Source organism: Drosophila pseudoobscura, chromosome 3, assembly GCF_009870125.1.
Source record: "Drosophila pseudoobscura strain MV-25-SWS-2005 chromosome 3, UCI_Dpse_MV25, whole genome shotgun sequence".
Classification (NCBI taxonomy): Eukaryota; Metazoa; Arthropoda; class Insecta; order Diptera; family Drosophilidae; genus Drosophila; species Drosophila pseudoobscura.
Genome location: NC_046680.1, coordinates 5,058,773 through 5,072,217, shown reverse-complemented (window position 1 = coordinate 5,072,217; position 13,445 = coordinate 5,058,773). Strand labels below are relative to the sequence as shown.

The following is a 13,445-nucleotide window of genomic DNA, read 5'->3' as shown; positions in this document are numbered from 1 at the left end:
ATATACCGTGAATATACCGTCGGTTCAATTTTGACCGAAAAAATACCAAAAAGTATTAAAAATACCGTAAACCCTGGAGCCGCGCGTCTGCAATGTGACCGCGGGTCTATCGCTCAAATATACCGTCCGACCCACAAAAATATACCGAAATGTACGTCTGACTTCTGATATATACTCGTCGAATACTCGTATTATTATCCAATTACTTCATCAATTTCCTACAAGACCGTTTAAATTTCAGTTTTCATCTGTATTGCATTGCTTACAAAATACGGTTTAAGCAAAATCGGTCAACGGGGGCAAGAGAATTAGTGTGACCTCGGACTAAGTGCTAAGTGCTAACTTAGCCCACTTGGCTCCCTCTATTTAAACAGTTGATCGATTTGAGGTAAATGGCGGAAAATTTACTGATTGTAAGTGGACGGGCACAGTTTTGAAATATTCTTGTAGCAGTGACATATCACAGAAGTCTGGATTAAAAAAATCGTTGCTCTAGCTCTTATAGTCTTTGAGCACTACGGACGGACGGACAGACGGACAGACAGACATGGCTCAATCGACTCGGCTATTGATGCTGATCAAGAATATATATACTTTATGGGGTCCACTTTCACCACAAATCTAATATACCCCAATACTAATTTTGAGTATCGGGTATAAAAATGTAATGGGAAGTTTTATTTGATGTTTACAAGCGTACTTTAAGAATTTACTCAGAGACGACTCGTCACCTGAACCCACTTAATCTACCAATAAAACCCTCAATTGAAACAGCTCAACAGCCTGAGTTAAGCCGATGAAGAATACCCCTCAGCTCCGAGCTCATAATTTTATCGGATTGATGAATCACTTTCCTTCAAGGCTGGATAATTTTAATTTTTTTTGACCCCATAAAGTATTTATATTCTTGATCAGCATCAATAGCCGAATGAATATAGCCATGCATGTCTGTCCGTCTGTGCGAACCGATGAGCGCCTAGATCCCAGAGACTTTAAAGGCTAGATAAACTTAATTTTGTATCCAGATTCCAGTTAAATGATACGAGAAAACTAAAAGCGCAGAATTATTGAGAATAAGCATATCTACCAGATCTACGAATCTGGGAAAACGGTTCCCCTACCGCGTCCACATGTCCCACTTCCTGCCACCCATCGTGCAGTATCTGTACATATGCCTGAGCATTATCTAGCTATCGTGTGGGATCCCGATCCTGGTAGCGTCTCTCGCGTGAGCTCCTAACCGGCGTGGACTTTCTGCACTCGCATCGCATCATATCATCCTTCAAAATACATATGAATCAAGCTTATGTTTAAATCTCTGTTGTTGCCATAGATCAGCATTGGCCCCAAATCCATCCTAAGTTTCAGTGTACTCCTTCGCCAAATGCTGTCCCACAGCACAGGGAACTCATTGGCAGCATTCCCTTTTCTAACAAACATGCAGCTCGTCGAGGATTAAAACGAACGGCTCATTCGCATAAAGTTGAAGTTAATAATAGAAACGAACCTTTTCAATATTCTATTTGAAGATGGAATCGTCTAAGAGGTTCCCGATATTAAAAAACCCATATATAAAACCGAATCTTCTTTAGTTGGTGTTGAACTTGTTGACTTCCGGTCTGCCGCAGCAGCTCCAACACCTGGACGCCTCCGCCCCTTCACTCCTGGACAGCCCTTACCTGGCCAGCATCCCCTCGATCCCGTCGATGGAGTGCCCTGGTGGCCTGGTCTGCCACCACACATCCCATATAGGAGCCACCACCAGCAGCAGCAGATGAACACAAAGCATTCCATCAACGATATCCTGGGAGGACGCTCTGGAGGAAGCAAAAGCAGCAACCAACAGCAGACGCCCCAGCAATTGCAACTGCAAGACCAGTAGGCACTCACGGTAGCACCGACGTCGCCTCTCCAAAAACTGGGGCACGAAGGGAACGGCACACATTACAATATTATTGGCCGTTTCCGTTTCCAACCCGATTCAGTTACCAAAACCGTTTATCACATCAAAATTTTGCAGTTTATTGTTTTAGCACAGAGACCAAGAATTGGTATCGGGATCAGGATATGGTATATACAGGAAACTAATTAAATGCATGAAATAAAATGCATAAAACATATCAATTTGAGAAAAGGTCTTTATTAATTAATCTTTAAAAAAGCATCTTCTATCTTTGAAATTAACGAAATAAAGTATACAAATGCCCAGACACAGGCTAACAAGCAACAAATACCACCAAAATGTAAAAAATTTCGTTACATCCATACTCAATTGCGTTAATTTTCATACTCACCTGCTTAAACCTTCTTTTAGACCACTTTTCACGAATCGACAGCAGCAGCAGTAGAAGCAAAAACAACAACAGCACCTTCACTGTTAATGGAAACACCTCGGGGCATCAAAACATCAAGCCCCCTGGCAAGACCCCAAGAAGACCATTAATTGAGCACGCCGGCGGCTTAAATAGTTCTTAGGCAGTTGGGTATTAGTGTCAGAGGGAATCAAGTGGAATGGAGTGGTATCGAGCGGTAACTTGCATTGCGTTTCGCAAATAAATTTACTTAATTTAAACTTCATTTATATTTCCATAGAAAACAGTAAGAAAAACATGGGATTATTTTATATACGTATGTTTGTGTATAACTAGTATTTTGGGAGCTCCGAGTAACGTGGGGGCGTGGACCAGAGCACGCTGGAGTTGCGCTTCAGCTGGCTGGGATCGATGTTGGGGAAAATCAGTTTCAGGTCCGGAGTGGTGGGGGCCACCGAGAAGAAGCTGTCGATGACATCGGTGGGACAGTGGCTCTGCATGGCAATCGCTTCGCCGCGTACATGGCCTAAAAATGGGTTACAAAATTTCAGATTAGATCAGACACTGGCTAAAGAAAACGCTAACTTACTGCGACTCCAGGTGGGTGCTGGCGGACGCTTGTGGGTGACCTTGCCCTCGTCATCGGTGGAGTCATCCTCGTGCAGCATGTCCCATGTGTATTTTGTCTTCGGCTGCGGTGGCAGCATCTTCTTCTTGGCCCCGGTCAACTGTGCCAGCTTCTGATTCTCCAGCTCCCGGATCTTGGCTTTCCTGAGGGCCTCGGCCTCCTCCTGCTGGCGCATCTTACGATTCAGCTCCTCAACCTCCAGCCGCTTACGCTCCTCCAGCTTCTTTCGTTCCTCCTGTTTCTTGGCGCGTTCCGCGGTCTGCTTGGCAATGCGTTCGGCTCGCTCCCGCTCCTTTGCCTCTCGCTGCTGGGCGGCGTGCTGATGCTTCTGCTCACGCAGCTTCTTGCGCTCCTCGGCCAGGTTGTGCAGACCCTTGCGGAAGTCTTCACCGCTGTTCTCGCGTAACAGGCTCTTGGTGGATGCAGAACTGGTGGACTTCAGGTTGGTCCCGGTGGCAGTCTTCAGCAGCGTCGTTGCCTTCGAGGCACTCATGGGGGCCTTCTTGGGCTGGGCCGAGCTCACGGGCAATAGACTTGAGGTCTGAGTGGGCGTATAAAAGCGCCCCACAGTCGGTGGCTGCAACTTGCCAATCTTGGGCGTGTTGCTCGTGTTCGTGCCCTGAAAAAGGATCATCAATCATCAATTCCCGAACAAACGAGGGAGAGCACTGCACTCTTACCGTATCCTTGGCTCGCTGGGAGCGTAAGTTGCTCTGGGCAATGGCCGCATTTTCGAAGGCCTCCACGCGCATCTTCACTGGACTCTGCAAGAGCGGACTGTGGGCAGGTCAAAAGGGAAGTATTGATGCTCCAATTCAAATAGTCTCCAGATTTTACTCATACTCACTTAAACAGCTCATGGGTGCGGCCGGGTAGCTTCATGGTCTTCACATTCGAGAGAAATTTCGGCACTGGTACCCTGTCGTCCAGCGACTCATCCTCTGTCAGGAGACTGTCCCGCCTTGGCTCTGACACTGGCTTTGGTGGCCCCTTCTTGTTAGTAATAACTTCGAAGGTGGCGTCGGCCGGTGCAATGTTGGGACTTTCGTCGGTGGGAGCCGGACCCAGAACCATTGTGGCGTTGGACAAGGTCATCGTTTCATTAGTGGCGTCGCCAGCAGAAGCCTGCTGCTGCTGTTCTTCGATGGGCGGCCCCTCGAGGGCGTCTTTGTAGATGGAGCGCTCCTGGTTGCGCGACTCGGTGCTGTTTTTGCGAGTACGCGAGGAGACGGGCGAGTTTTTATCAATTTCACTAAACCGCTCCACCTTGATGGGCCGATGGCAGGCGCCATCCTTCTTCTTCTTTCGCCCCTTCTTGGACATCTCGGATGCCGTTGTAGTATTGCTGAATGCAGTCTCATCCGACCTGGTAGCATCCGTCTCCAAAATTGTGGCTGTGGTATCTGTGGCCGGTAGGGGCGGCGGCATTTCGCCGGTAAACTTCTCCCGCTTGACTTTGACGCACACATTCTTGGAGGCGAAGACTTCGGCTGGCTTCTTGATGGGCTCTATTGGTAGTTTTGTTGGTGCCTCCTGTGGCTGTGTCTCCTTCACAACTGACGGTTTGGGATCCGGTGCTATGTTGTGCGTCCTGCCGTTGACCTGCGAGACGCGCTGTTCGCTCTCCACCTTCACCCGGATCGAATCCTCTTCGCTGGGGCGACGCATCTTTCGGATGAGAGAGGGCTCCTTGAGCAATTTTTCCGTTTTCAATTTGGCAGCCCGCTGCGGCCGGCCCGAGCTTATGGTGGTGTCGGCTAGAGTCGGTGCCGGTGGCGGCGGCATTAACGAGGCTGTGCTGTTCAGGTTCTCCACCTCGGCAATAGCCAAAAGCTGGGAGTTGCTCAACCGCGCACTTTGGCGGCCCGAGGACTCTGCCGTGACGTCGGGGGCATCTGGGAAGAGTGCAAGGTGAGTTTTGGTCTCCTTTGGCCCCCAGCACAACTCACCTTGGGAATCATCTGTGTTCTCAGTCAGAGCGGTCAGCCGTTTGGGACGCTTCTTGGTCTGCTGTGGTGTCACCGCGGAGGTTTCGCTCTTCGCCGGGGCATTGTCCGCAGCCTTGGCATCCTTGGTCTTGACGCCGTAGAATAGTTCTTCCAGCTCTTTAAAGTGAGCCTGCAAAATAAAACAAGCGCGCCGCCATATTGATCGCCATGTTCTGTGTCCATGGCAGCGGGAAAAAATACCTTTCGGATTTCCTCCAGTTCCAGCTGCATCCGCGACAGCGGCTCCATTATATCCAACATATCATCCATTTGGCACAAATGAGAATCTACACAAATTTAAACAAATTCCTTTTTTTCTCGGGTCTCCAGTCGTTTTTTTCAAATGGCGGCAATGCGACGCGCGTCTGCAGTGTGACCGCGGACTTATCGTCCAAAAATACCGTCCGACCCTCAGATATATACCAAGATATACCATTCAATTTAAAAAATATACTGACGAGTTCAAGCTCTATTATACATAATCCACGTTTTTCATATTCCGAGCAATATAACTAACTTAATAAAATCGTTAGCCCTGCCCACATAATTTTAACCGATTAATGAATCAATTGTCTACTTGACTGGCCTATTGTAAATACTGGCTTTTTTTGGATTTCTATATAAAGTTGAACGGCAGACGCGGCTAATATTAAACGACAGGGCAAAGAGCGCGCGCGAGAGAGACAAATAGATAGATTAAATTGACAAAATATGTATACCATTATATACCGATATACCGTGAATATACAAGTCCGGTTACAGTACACTGTATGGTTAGTGGTTTAACTGACCTGGCAAGTACCCTGCCAAGTATTTTGATGGACAGAAACCGGCTGCGACAAGCATGTCCGGATGTGTCTTGTTGATATTCCCCAATAATTGCGGCTATTTTGTATTTGTATTTCACTTTTAGCGGCTGTCCGAATGTCTTCAGCTTTCGGCTATTAAAGTGGCTCAGCCGGGATGGTAGGGCTAATTTTCGCAGAACCTTGCAGTTCCAATCATTACCATTACATAACATGGAACGGAATTGGCAACATTCTACATACCCTGAGGAAAGGGATATTATAGAATTGAAGAAATATTTGTCATCTAAGTCGCCAGTGAATGCAGAATCTAGTCAGTATATGTTTAAGGCTATCACATCAAAATTTTGCAGTTTATTGTTTTAGCACAGAGACCAAGAATTGGTATCGGGATCAAAATATGGTATATACAGGAAACTAATAAAATGCATGAATATGAGTAAAACATATCAATCTGAGTAAAGGTCTTTAATAATTAAGCTTTAAAAAAGCTTCTATCAATTGCGTTACTTTTCATACTTAGACCAAAAGGGGATCCCTAAAACTAGCCAATTTTGTAGATAATTGATTTATCAATCGAATAAAATTATGTGTTCATTATATCATTATGTAATCGAATCGAATATCAAAATCGAGGAATATGGTTTCCAATCCTTGACGGAGTAGGGGGTATTTTAACATGCCACCGAAAATAAAGAAAATTTAATAATTTTAGTCCAGTTCAGGTGAGAGGTATCCTGGTGTTTTTTAGTTCACAGGAAGGGCATGAATCTACATGAAGAATTCACAATCAGTAATATTTCTGCGCCATTTAGGAGGGGTCTTAAGTGGGCTAAGTTTGTTTTGTGTCTATGGTATATTTTTCGGTATTTTTTAAAAACAGACGGTATATTTCTGAGGGTAATTTGTCGCACTTATCTATCTTATCTTGCCACCTTATCTAGCTCTCAACCTATGCAAATTTTATACTTTTCATAGTATTTTCTAGCATTTTTTAAGACGCGTCATAGACTCACCCTCTTGACCAATATAGAAATGCCGTATGTAGCCACTTCCCAAGACACATCGAATGCTAATTCGTGATCAGCATTGAAATTCTGATAATTTGGAATGAAAATGTAAATTTAAAAAAAAAAGTCAGAAAAAAGGCATGTCAAACGTGGATAACGGAGGTTTTTCACACTGGCGCTTCAATTATATGAAAAAACACGGGCAAAAATGTTTGAAACGTACACATCTCTCCTTCAGGTGTCGCTTTTGTAACTACATAAAACTGTAGTTAATATGTAGCAGATGTGTAGTTATCGGTAGTTAGTGGAAATTGTTGTTGACCGATTTTGCTTAAACCTCATTTTAAAACAATCCAATAAAGAAGAGAATTTAAAATGAACTCAGTCTTGTAGGACATTGATTAAGTAATCGGATTTAATTATTATTTTAGAGCTAAGGGTCTTAAATAGCTAGTGATATTAAACCGAAAAAACAAAAACTTGAATATGATGGAACTTGAACACAAATAAAACGTCAGTATATTTACGGTATATTTTGAAGTTTGTGAAGTCTTTTTGGTATATTTCTGAGGGTCAGACCGTATGTTTCATCCAGAAGTCCGCGGTCACACTGATCGCGTTTTTTGCAACAAGCTAACGAAAATCGGGGACAACAAAAAACCGCGCGCATTGCGACAACAACAATAAGATGTATATATAAGAATCCGTATGCGGGAGTAGACACACTTGTCCCCATTCGAAAGCAGAACCCACACACAGCAAACTTGCCGCAGCAGCAGCAGTAGCTCCATCCGCAGCGCAGCCATGGGACTCGACTTCGATGCCTTGGAGTACTGCAAAGGCATGAAGAACAAGCAATCCCCGCCACCGTATGCGTGTCCAGTGCGCGACTGCGGCCGCAGCTACAAGACCATCATGGGGCTGCAGTACCATCTGGTGAAGTACGACCACGACAATCCGCAGCCGCTGACGCCCGTCCTGACGCCGAACCGAAAAAAGGCGCGCTCACGCTCCACGCACCACTCCACGCCCAAGCCAAAGGACAACGGCAGTGGCGGTGATGCGTCCATCGTTAGCGGGGAGGCCAAGAACGGCTGCTCCGGCAGCAGCGGGAGCGGTACTCGGCATCAGTACGCCAATCCCGAGTCCCTGGTCGCCTACAACGAGGAGGAAGCCACAGTCACCTTCAATATAGAGGGCAAGAGCGTGCGCCTGGGCATCGACGATGCCCTGCCGATGGTGGAGGAAGACGAGTTTGTCGCTCTGGTAGAGAGGGGCTGCATCCTGAATGCGGATGCCCCGCCGCTGGAGGAGAATGCGCCGTGGGCCAAGGTGCAGGTGCCGGTGGCGAAGGTGTGCGAAATCGAAGACTACAATGTGCCTGATGCCCCGCCCCGACCGCTGGCCTACTATCGCTTCATCGAGAAGTCCCTGGAGGAGCTCGACGGTGAGATCGAGTACGATGTCGATGAGGAGGACTCCGCCTGGCTGGAGCACATGAACGAGGAACGCCAGAAGCTCGGCCTTACTGCTGTCAGCATCGACACAATGGAGCTGCTGATGGACCGGCTCGAGAAGGAGTCGCACTTCCAGGCGGCGGCCAATGGCACGCCTACTGGTGTCGAGGTGGATGACGATGCGGTCTGCTGCATCTGCCTCGACGGTGAGTGCCAGAACACCAACGTGATACTGTTTTGCGACATGTGCAACCTGGCGGTGCACCAGGACTGCTACGGCGTCCCCTACATCCCCGAGGGCCAATGGTTGTGCCGGCGCTGCCTCCAGTCGCCCAGCAAGCCGGTCAACTGTGTCCTCTGCCCCAACGCCGGCGGCGCTTTCAAGCAGACGGATCACGGCCAGTGGGCGCATGTGGTGTGTGCTCTATGGATACCCGAGGTGCGGTTCGCCAACACCGTCTTCCTGGAGCCAATTGGTTTGTATTCCTCTCCCGCCCTGTCTCGCCTCGCTCTCTTTCTGTCGCTCTTTCTGACTAACTTGTGATCCTTCTATGGTCCTAGATTCTATCGAGACCATTCCCCCTGCACGCTGGCGCCTCACGTGCTATGTGTGCAAGGAGAAGGGTCTGGGTGCCTGCATCCAGTGCCACAGGAATAGCTGCTATGCCGCCTTCCACGTGACCTGTGCCCAGCAGGCAGGCCTCTACATGACCATGGACACGATCAAAGACGGCCACAACGACTCCTCCATGCATGTACAGAAGTTTGCCTACTGTCACGCCCACACGCCGGCAGACGCTAAGCTGAAGATGAACGTGCCCGACTTCGAGGACACGCGCCACAAGATGCGGGAGGCGCGCAAAGCGCTGGCCAAGAAGAGATCCACGGCTCCAGTAGTGCTGATCCCAACGATACCCCCGGATCGTGTCCAGGAGATCGCCACCATGGTCACTATGCAGAAGAAGAAGGAGTTCCTGGACCGCATCATCGCTTACTGGACCCTGAAGCGCCACTACCGGAATGGTGTGCCGCTTCTGCGTCGACTGCAGAGCCAGGGCCACAATCACGGCGTGATCCAGCGGAACGGCATCGAGGGCTCCCCGGACACGAACGAGCTGTACAGGCAACTGAAGTACTGGCAGTGCCTGCGCCAGGACCTAGAGCGGGCCCGCCTCCTCTGCGAGCTGGTGCGAAAGCGGGAGAAGCTAAAGGTGGCCTTTGTGAAGATCTCCGAGGAGGTGGTGATGCTGCAGCTCAATCCGCTTGAGTCGGCGCTGACTAAGCTGCTGGATGCCCTCGAGGCTCGCGATACCATGGAGATATTCCGCGAGCCGGTGGACACCAGCGAGGTGCCCGACTACACGGACATCGTGAAACACCCCATGGACCTGGGCACCATGCGGACGCGGCTCAAGGACTGCCAGTACACGACTCTGGAGCAGCTCGAGACCGACTTCGATCTGATGATCCAGAACTGTCTGGCGTACAACAACAAGGACACGGTGTTCTATCGCGCCGGTATACGTCTACGCGACCAGGCGGCTCCTCTGTTCGTACAGCTGCGCAAGGAGCTGCAGCGTGATGGCCTGCTAGAGCGATCGCAGCGATCGCATGTCGACCATGTGGAGGCGGAGGTGGAGCAGGAGCTGCGCCAGCTGCTGGCGGTGCCGGCCAGCGAAGATATCGTCCAGAAACTGCTTATCCTGGCCGACAAGTCGCAGGTGCTCAAGAATCCCAGCTACCGCACCAAGAAAATTAAACAGATTCGCCTGGAGATCACGCGGATGCGCAAATCGCTGCAAAAGGCGCGCTATGCAGCGGTAAGTGTTGCCCATCCCTAGCCCTTTCCTTTCCGATCATAAACTAACGTCTCGAGCTCTTCCTTCAGCGTCATTCGTCAGTGCATGCCAATCGCTCCCGGAGCGACGAGGATGAGGCTAGAGGAGGACAAGGCTCCCCGTCCAAGAAGCGATCGCGCAAGCGTCTGAACACCATCGCCATGGACATGGATCTGGAGCAGGATGAAGACCTGGAAGACGAGGATGACTCTGAGGAGGATTCGGTAGGCGATGGCGATGAGGAGGCCGCCAAGAATATGCTAAACACGACGCAAACTCCGCCCTGCAGCCCCATCAAGAGTCTCAACAACAGTAGCTCGCCCGTGGGCATCAACCGAAGGTGAGACGCATCCATATGCTATAGCTTAACCAATTCTAACCTTGCAATCGCCCTTAGGACGGCCATACTGCTGACGCGGAAGTCTCAGGCGGCTCTAAAGCGACCCTCTGAGCCACTGACGACGCCCGTGAAGGAGGAACACCACAATTCGCAATCCTCCAGCAGCCAGTCCATCAGCGCCAGTGCCAGTGCCAGCTCCTCTTCCAACGCCACGGTGGCCACGGCTGCCACAAGCGTGGCCTCGCTGAACAGTGTCCTGGCCGCTCCCAATGCCTCTGCCTCTGTCGCAAACTTTGCGTTGACGCAGAACAGCAGCGCCGGAACGGGCGTTGGCGCAGGCGTGAGTGCATCTCCGGCTTCGGGTGCGGGTGCACTAGCTGGAGCAGCTGCAGCGGCCAGCCTGACATCCACGGCCCTGTCGATCAGCAGCAAGATGAGCCTCAATCTTGGCGTGAAGTCGCCAAAGAGGCCGGGCCGCTACCGACGCCTGCCAGAGCTGAGAAACAGTGCCTCCATGTCACCAAAGAAGTCTCCTAATCCTGCGGCGGCAGCGGCAGCAGCAGCTGCTGCAGCTGCAGCGGCAGTATCAGCGGGAGCCAGTGCCTCCGGCCAGGCCATGCCGCTGCCGGACGCACGGCTATTCGAGCGCATTCCGGACAGCTTTCGCGTTTACCGGGCAAACAACCAGCGGGACGTGAGCGACAGCGACGAAGGCCCCTCCCAGTCCAGCAGCCCCTGCAGCAGCTGTTCCGACTTCAGCATATCCGGCAGCTGTTCGGACTTTGACAGCGACGAGGCCAGCGACGGGCACAGCGAAGAGAGGGAGTCCACATCGCAGGACGGCACCACTGACGCCATGGACCTGCAGCACGCCAGCCTGAACAACAGCCAGGGCAACGGGAACATGGCCATCAGCAGCAGTAGCGGGGCCAGCGGCAGCTCCAGCGAAGATGAGGCGGTGATGGATGGACAGCCGCCGCATCAGAAGAGGAGAGGCAGGCCGAGCAAGACGAGAACATCCCGCAGCACACCCACCCCCACTCCCATACCGATGGCGGCACGGGGCCCGGTCATGTCGGCTGCTCGGGGTCGGGGTAAGAGGCGCAGCAATCTCAGCGAGTCGACGACGAGCTCCACGGCCACACCGCCGCCGATCATGCGGAAGGCGGGCAAATTGCGCTCGGCCACGCCCAGCATCGTCTCTCCGTTGGTGAACAACATCAAGGCGAGAAGGAACACCACGGCAACGGCAACCACAAACAACAACAGGAGTCGGCACGGCGAAGACGCGGAGGAGGTGGTGACGATGACCAGGCACCACAACTCGCACAAGCCAACCCTGGAGCCGTTACAGCTGGTGTGGGCCAAGTGCCGTGGCTATCCGTGGTATCCCGCCTTAATACTCGACCCGAAGACTCCCAAGGGGTTCGTCTACAATGGAGTGCCCCTGCCCGCCCCGCCCACGGATGTGCTGGCACTGCGCAAGAACTGCTTGGACGACATAGTGTTTCTGGTGCTGTTCTTCGATGTGAAGCGCACCTGGCAGTGGCTGCCGGCCAACAAGCTGGATATCCTGGGCATAGACAAAAAGGTGGACCAGCAGAAGCTGATCGAGTCCCGGAAGCCGGCGGAGCGGAAGGCCGTGAAGAAGGCGTACCAGGACGCCCTGCACTACCAGAGCCAGGTATCGGACCTCGAGGGCCAAGGACCCGATCCGATCATGTGAAAGCTATTTGCCCAATTGCGTCTGAGCTAAGGCGCCGCTCGAAATTAGCCATATACTGTGCTCCCCCTCCCTCTTCTACTATACATATGTATATCCCCCGGTCCTTCTATATAGTGTGTGTATTTTTATGTCATTTGTTGTTATTCGAAGATGTGGATGAAGTGGAAGATGATGCAGAATCAGAAGCAGAAGCAGAAGCAGAAGAAGGCCCTCCATTAGAGTATTTCGTTTCCCATTTAGCACTGCAAGTGACCTTGATTTTTTGTTTGTCGGAGACCCCGATCCCTGCCAGGCCACGATTATGTACAGTTTTTGTAATCCACGCGGTTTATTATCGATCAGTTTGTAAATTATATATTTGGATATTTAGCTTCTACTATTATGAAAAAATGTTAAATGCATATGCCCCTCCCAATCCAATCCTTAAACCCCCCTTATTATCTACCGAAATGAATACGAAACACGGCAACAAGATGGAATTTATATAACCTCACAATGTTTCACACGAAATCAAATCAATGTTTAAGTTAAATAGTTTTAAGAACAATCTACAGGATAAGTCCAAAAACATAAAGAAAACGCTAAGCAACATGTGTAAAGTAAAAAAACCTTAAAACCAAGATGAACAATTTACAAATAGCATTATAAACTGTACGAGTACGTGTGTGTGTGCGTCTGTGTGTGTGTTTGTGAGTATGTATCTGCATAAATCGATACATAAATATATATACTATATATATGAAATAGTGTATGTCCTGATTTCCGCATGAATATAATGATTATTACAATGTGTATTATATCAAATGACGAATACTATTATAGTTACTGTGTGTAATTCATGCTAGAAATCTGCGTATGCTTAGGTGAGCTGTGGAAGTGCGTAGACAGTTAATTATTGATGTAGTTTGTCCCACACTACGCCAATCCTTATACGTATCCTTATCCTCAACCACAACCCAAGCCACACCCACACCCACACCCACAACGCCACCACCATCTTTGCCCCTAACAAGATTGAATGTTGTTCGAACTTAATGATAAATTAAATGCAGAAAAATAAATGTTTTAAACAAAAGTGTTTCCTTTCTTTTGGATTCTCTGGTTGGAAAGTCACTGGTAGAAACCTCAGCTGCCTTACAGTTTTGGCCGCACAGATCACGTGCTAAATGTCACCTAAATTGCGTCACCAGGGTTTGTTGATGAAATGACTTACATTTATTTTGATTAACTTGAGGGCATTAAACCACGTTTCGAGGTGCCTTCTGTGTACAGTTTCAGCTTCGGAATCAGCTCAGTTATTAATTATCACCCGAACAGATGTTTCTTTACCGCTTTACAGT

General features: G+C 49.6%; 2 protein-coding genes and 1 long non-coding RNA gene across 7 annotated transcripts; 2 read left to right on the top strand and 1 right to left on the bottom strand.

Moving 5' to 3' along the window:
- The first annotated feature begins 116 nt into the window (after positions 1-116).
- LOC26533461 (uncharacterized) lies at positions 117-2,572 on the top strand. Of its 4 annotated transcripts, none has more exons than XR_001452045.2 (3): positions 117-388; positions 1,334-2,243; positions 2,315-2,572. It is a non-coding gene; the product is annotated as an uncharacterized lncRNA (long non-coding RNA). The 4 variants fall into 4 exon arrangements; XR_001452044.2 differs by having other exon boundaries at positions 121-388; positions 1,593-2,243; XR_004468945.1 differs by lacking the exon at positions 117-388 and having other exon boundaries at positions 610-1,488; positions 1,593-2,243.
- Incenp (Inner centromere protein) lies at positions 2,567-5,337 on the bottom strand. Of its 2 annotated transcripts, XM_002138152.3 has the most exons (6): positions 5,130-5,336; positions 4,890-5,058; positions 3,788-4,835; positions 3,621-3,717; positions 2,902-3,559; positions 2,567-2,838 (listed from the first exon to the last, which is right to left on the bottom strand). In XM_002138152.3, exons 1-6 carry the CDS (start codon positions 5,196-5,198, stop codon positions 2,645-2,647), a joined length of 2,235 nt encoding a protein of 744 aa, XP_002138188.2. In that variant the 5' UTR covers positions 5,199-5,336; the 3' UTR covers positions 2,567-2,644. The 2 variants fall into 2 exon arrangements, with proteins under 2 accessions (XP_002138188.2, XP_033234955.1); XM_033379064.1 differs by having other exon boundaries at positions 3,788-5,058; positions 5,130-5,337.
- Positions 5,338-7,305: 1,968 nt separating this feature from the next.
- Positions 7,306-12,893, top strand: Br140 (bromodomain-containing protein 140). Its single transcript, XM_001360166.4, has 4 exons — positions 7,306-8,677; positions 8,763-10,021; positions 10,090-10,379; positions 10,437-12,893. The coding sequence occupies exons 1-4, from the start codon at positions 7,549-7,551 to the stop codon at positions 12,103-12,105; spliced, it is 4,347 nt and encodes a 1,448-aa protein (XP_001360203.4). The 5' UTR covers positions 7,306-7,548; the 3' UTR covers positions 12,106-12,893.
- Positions 12,894-13,445: the final 552 nt, after the last annotated feature.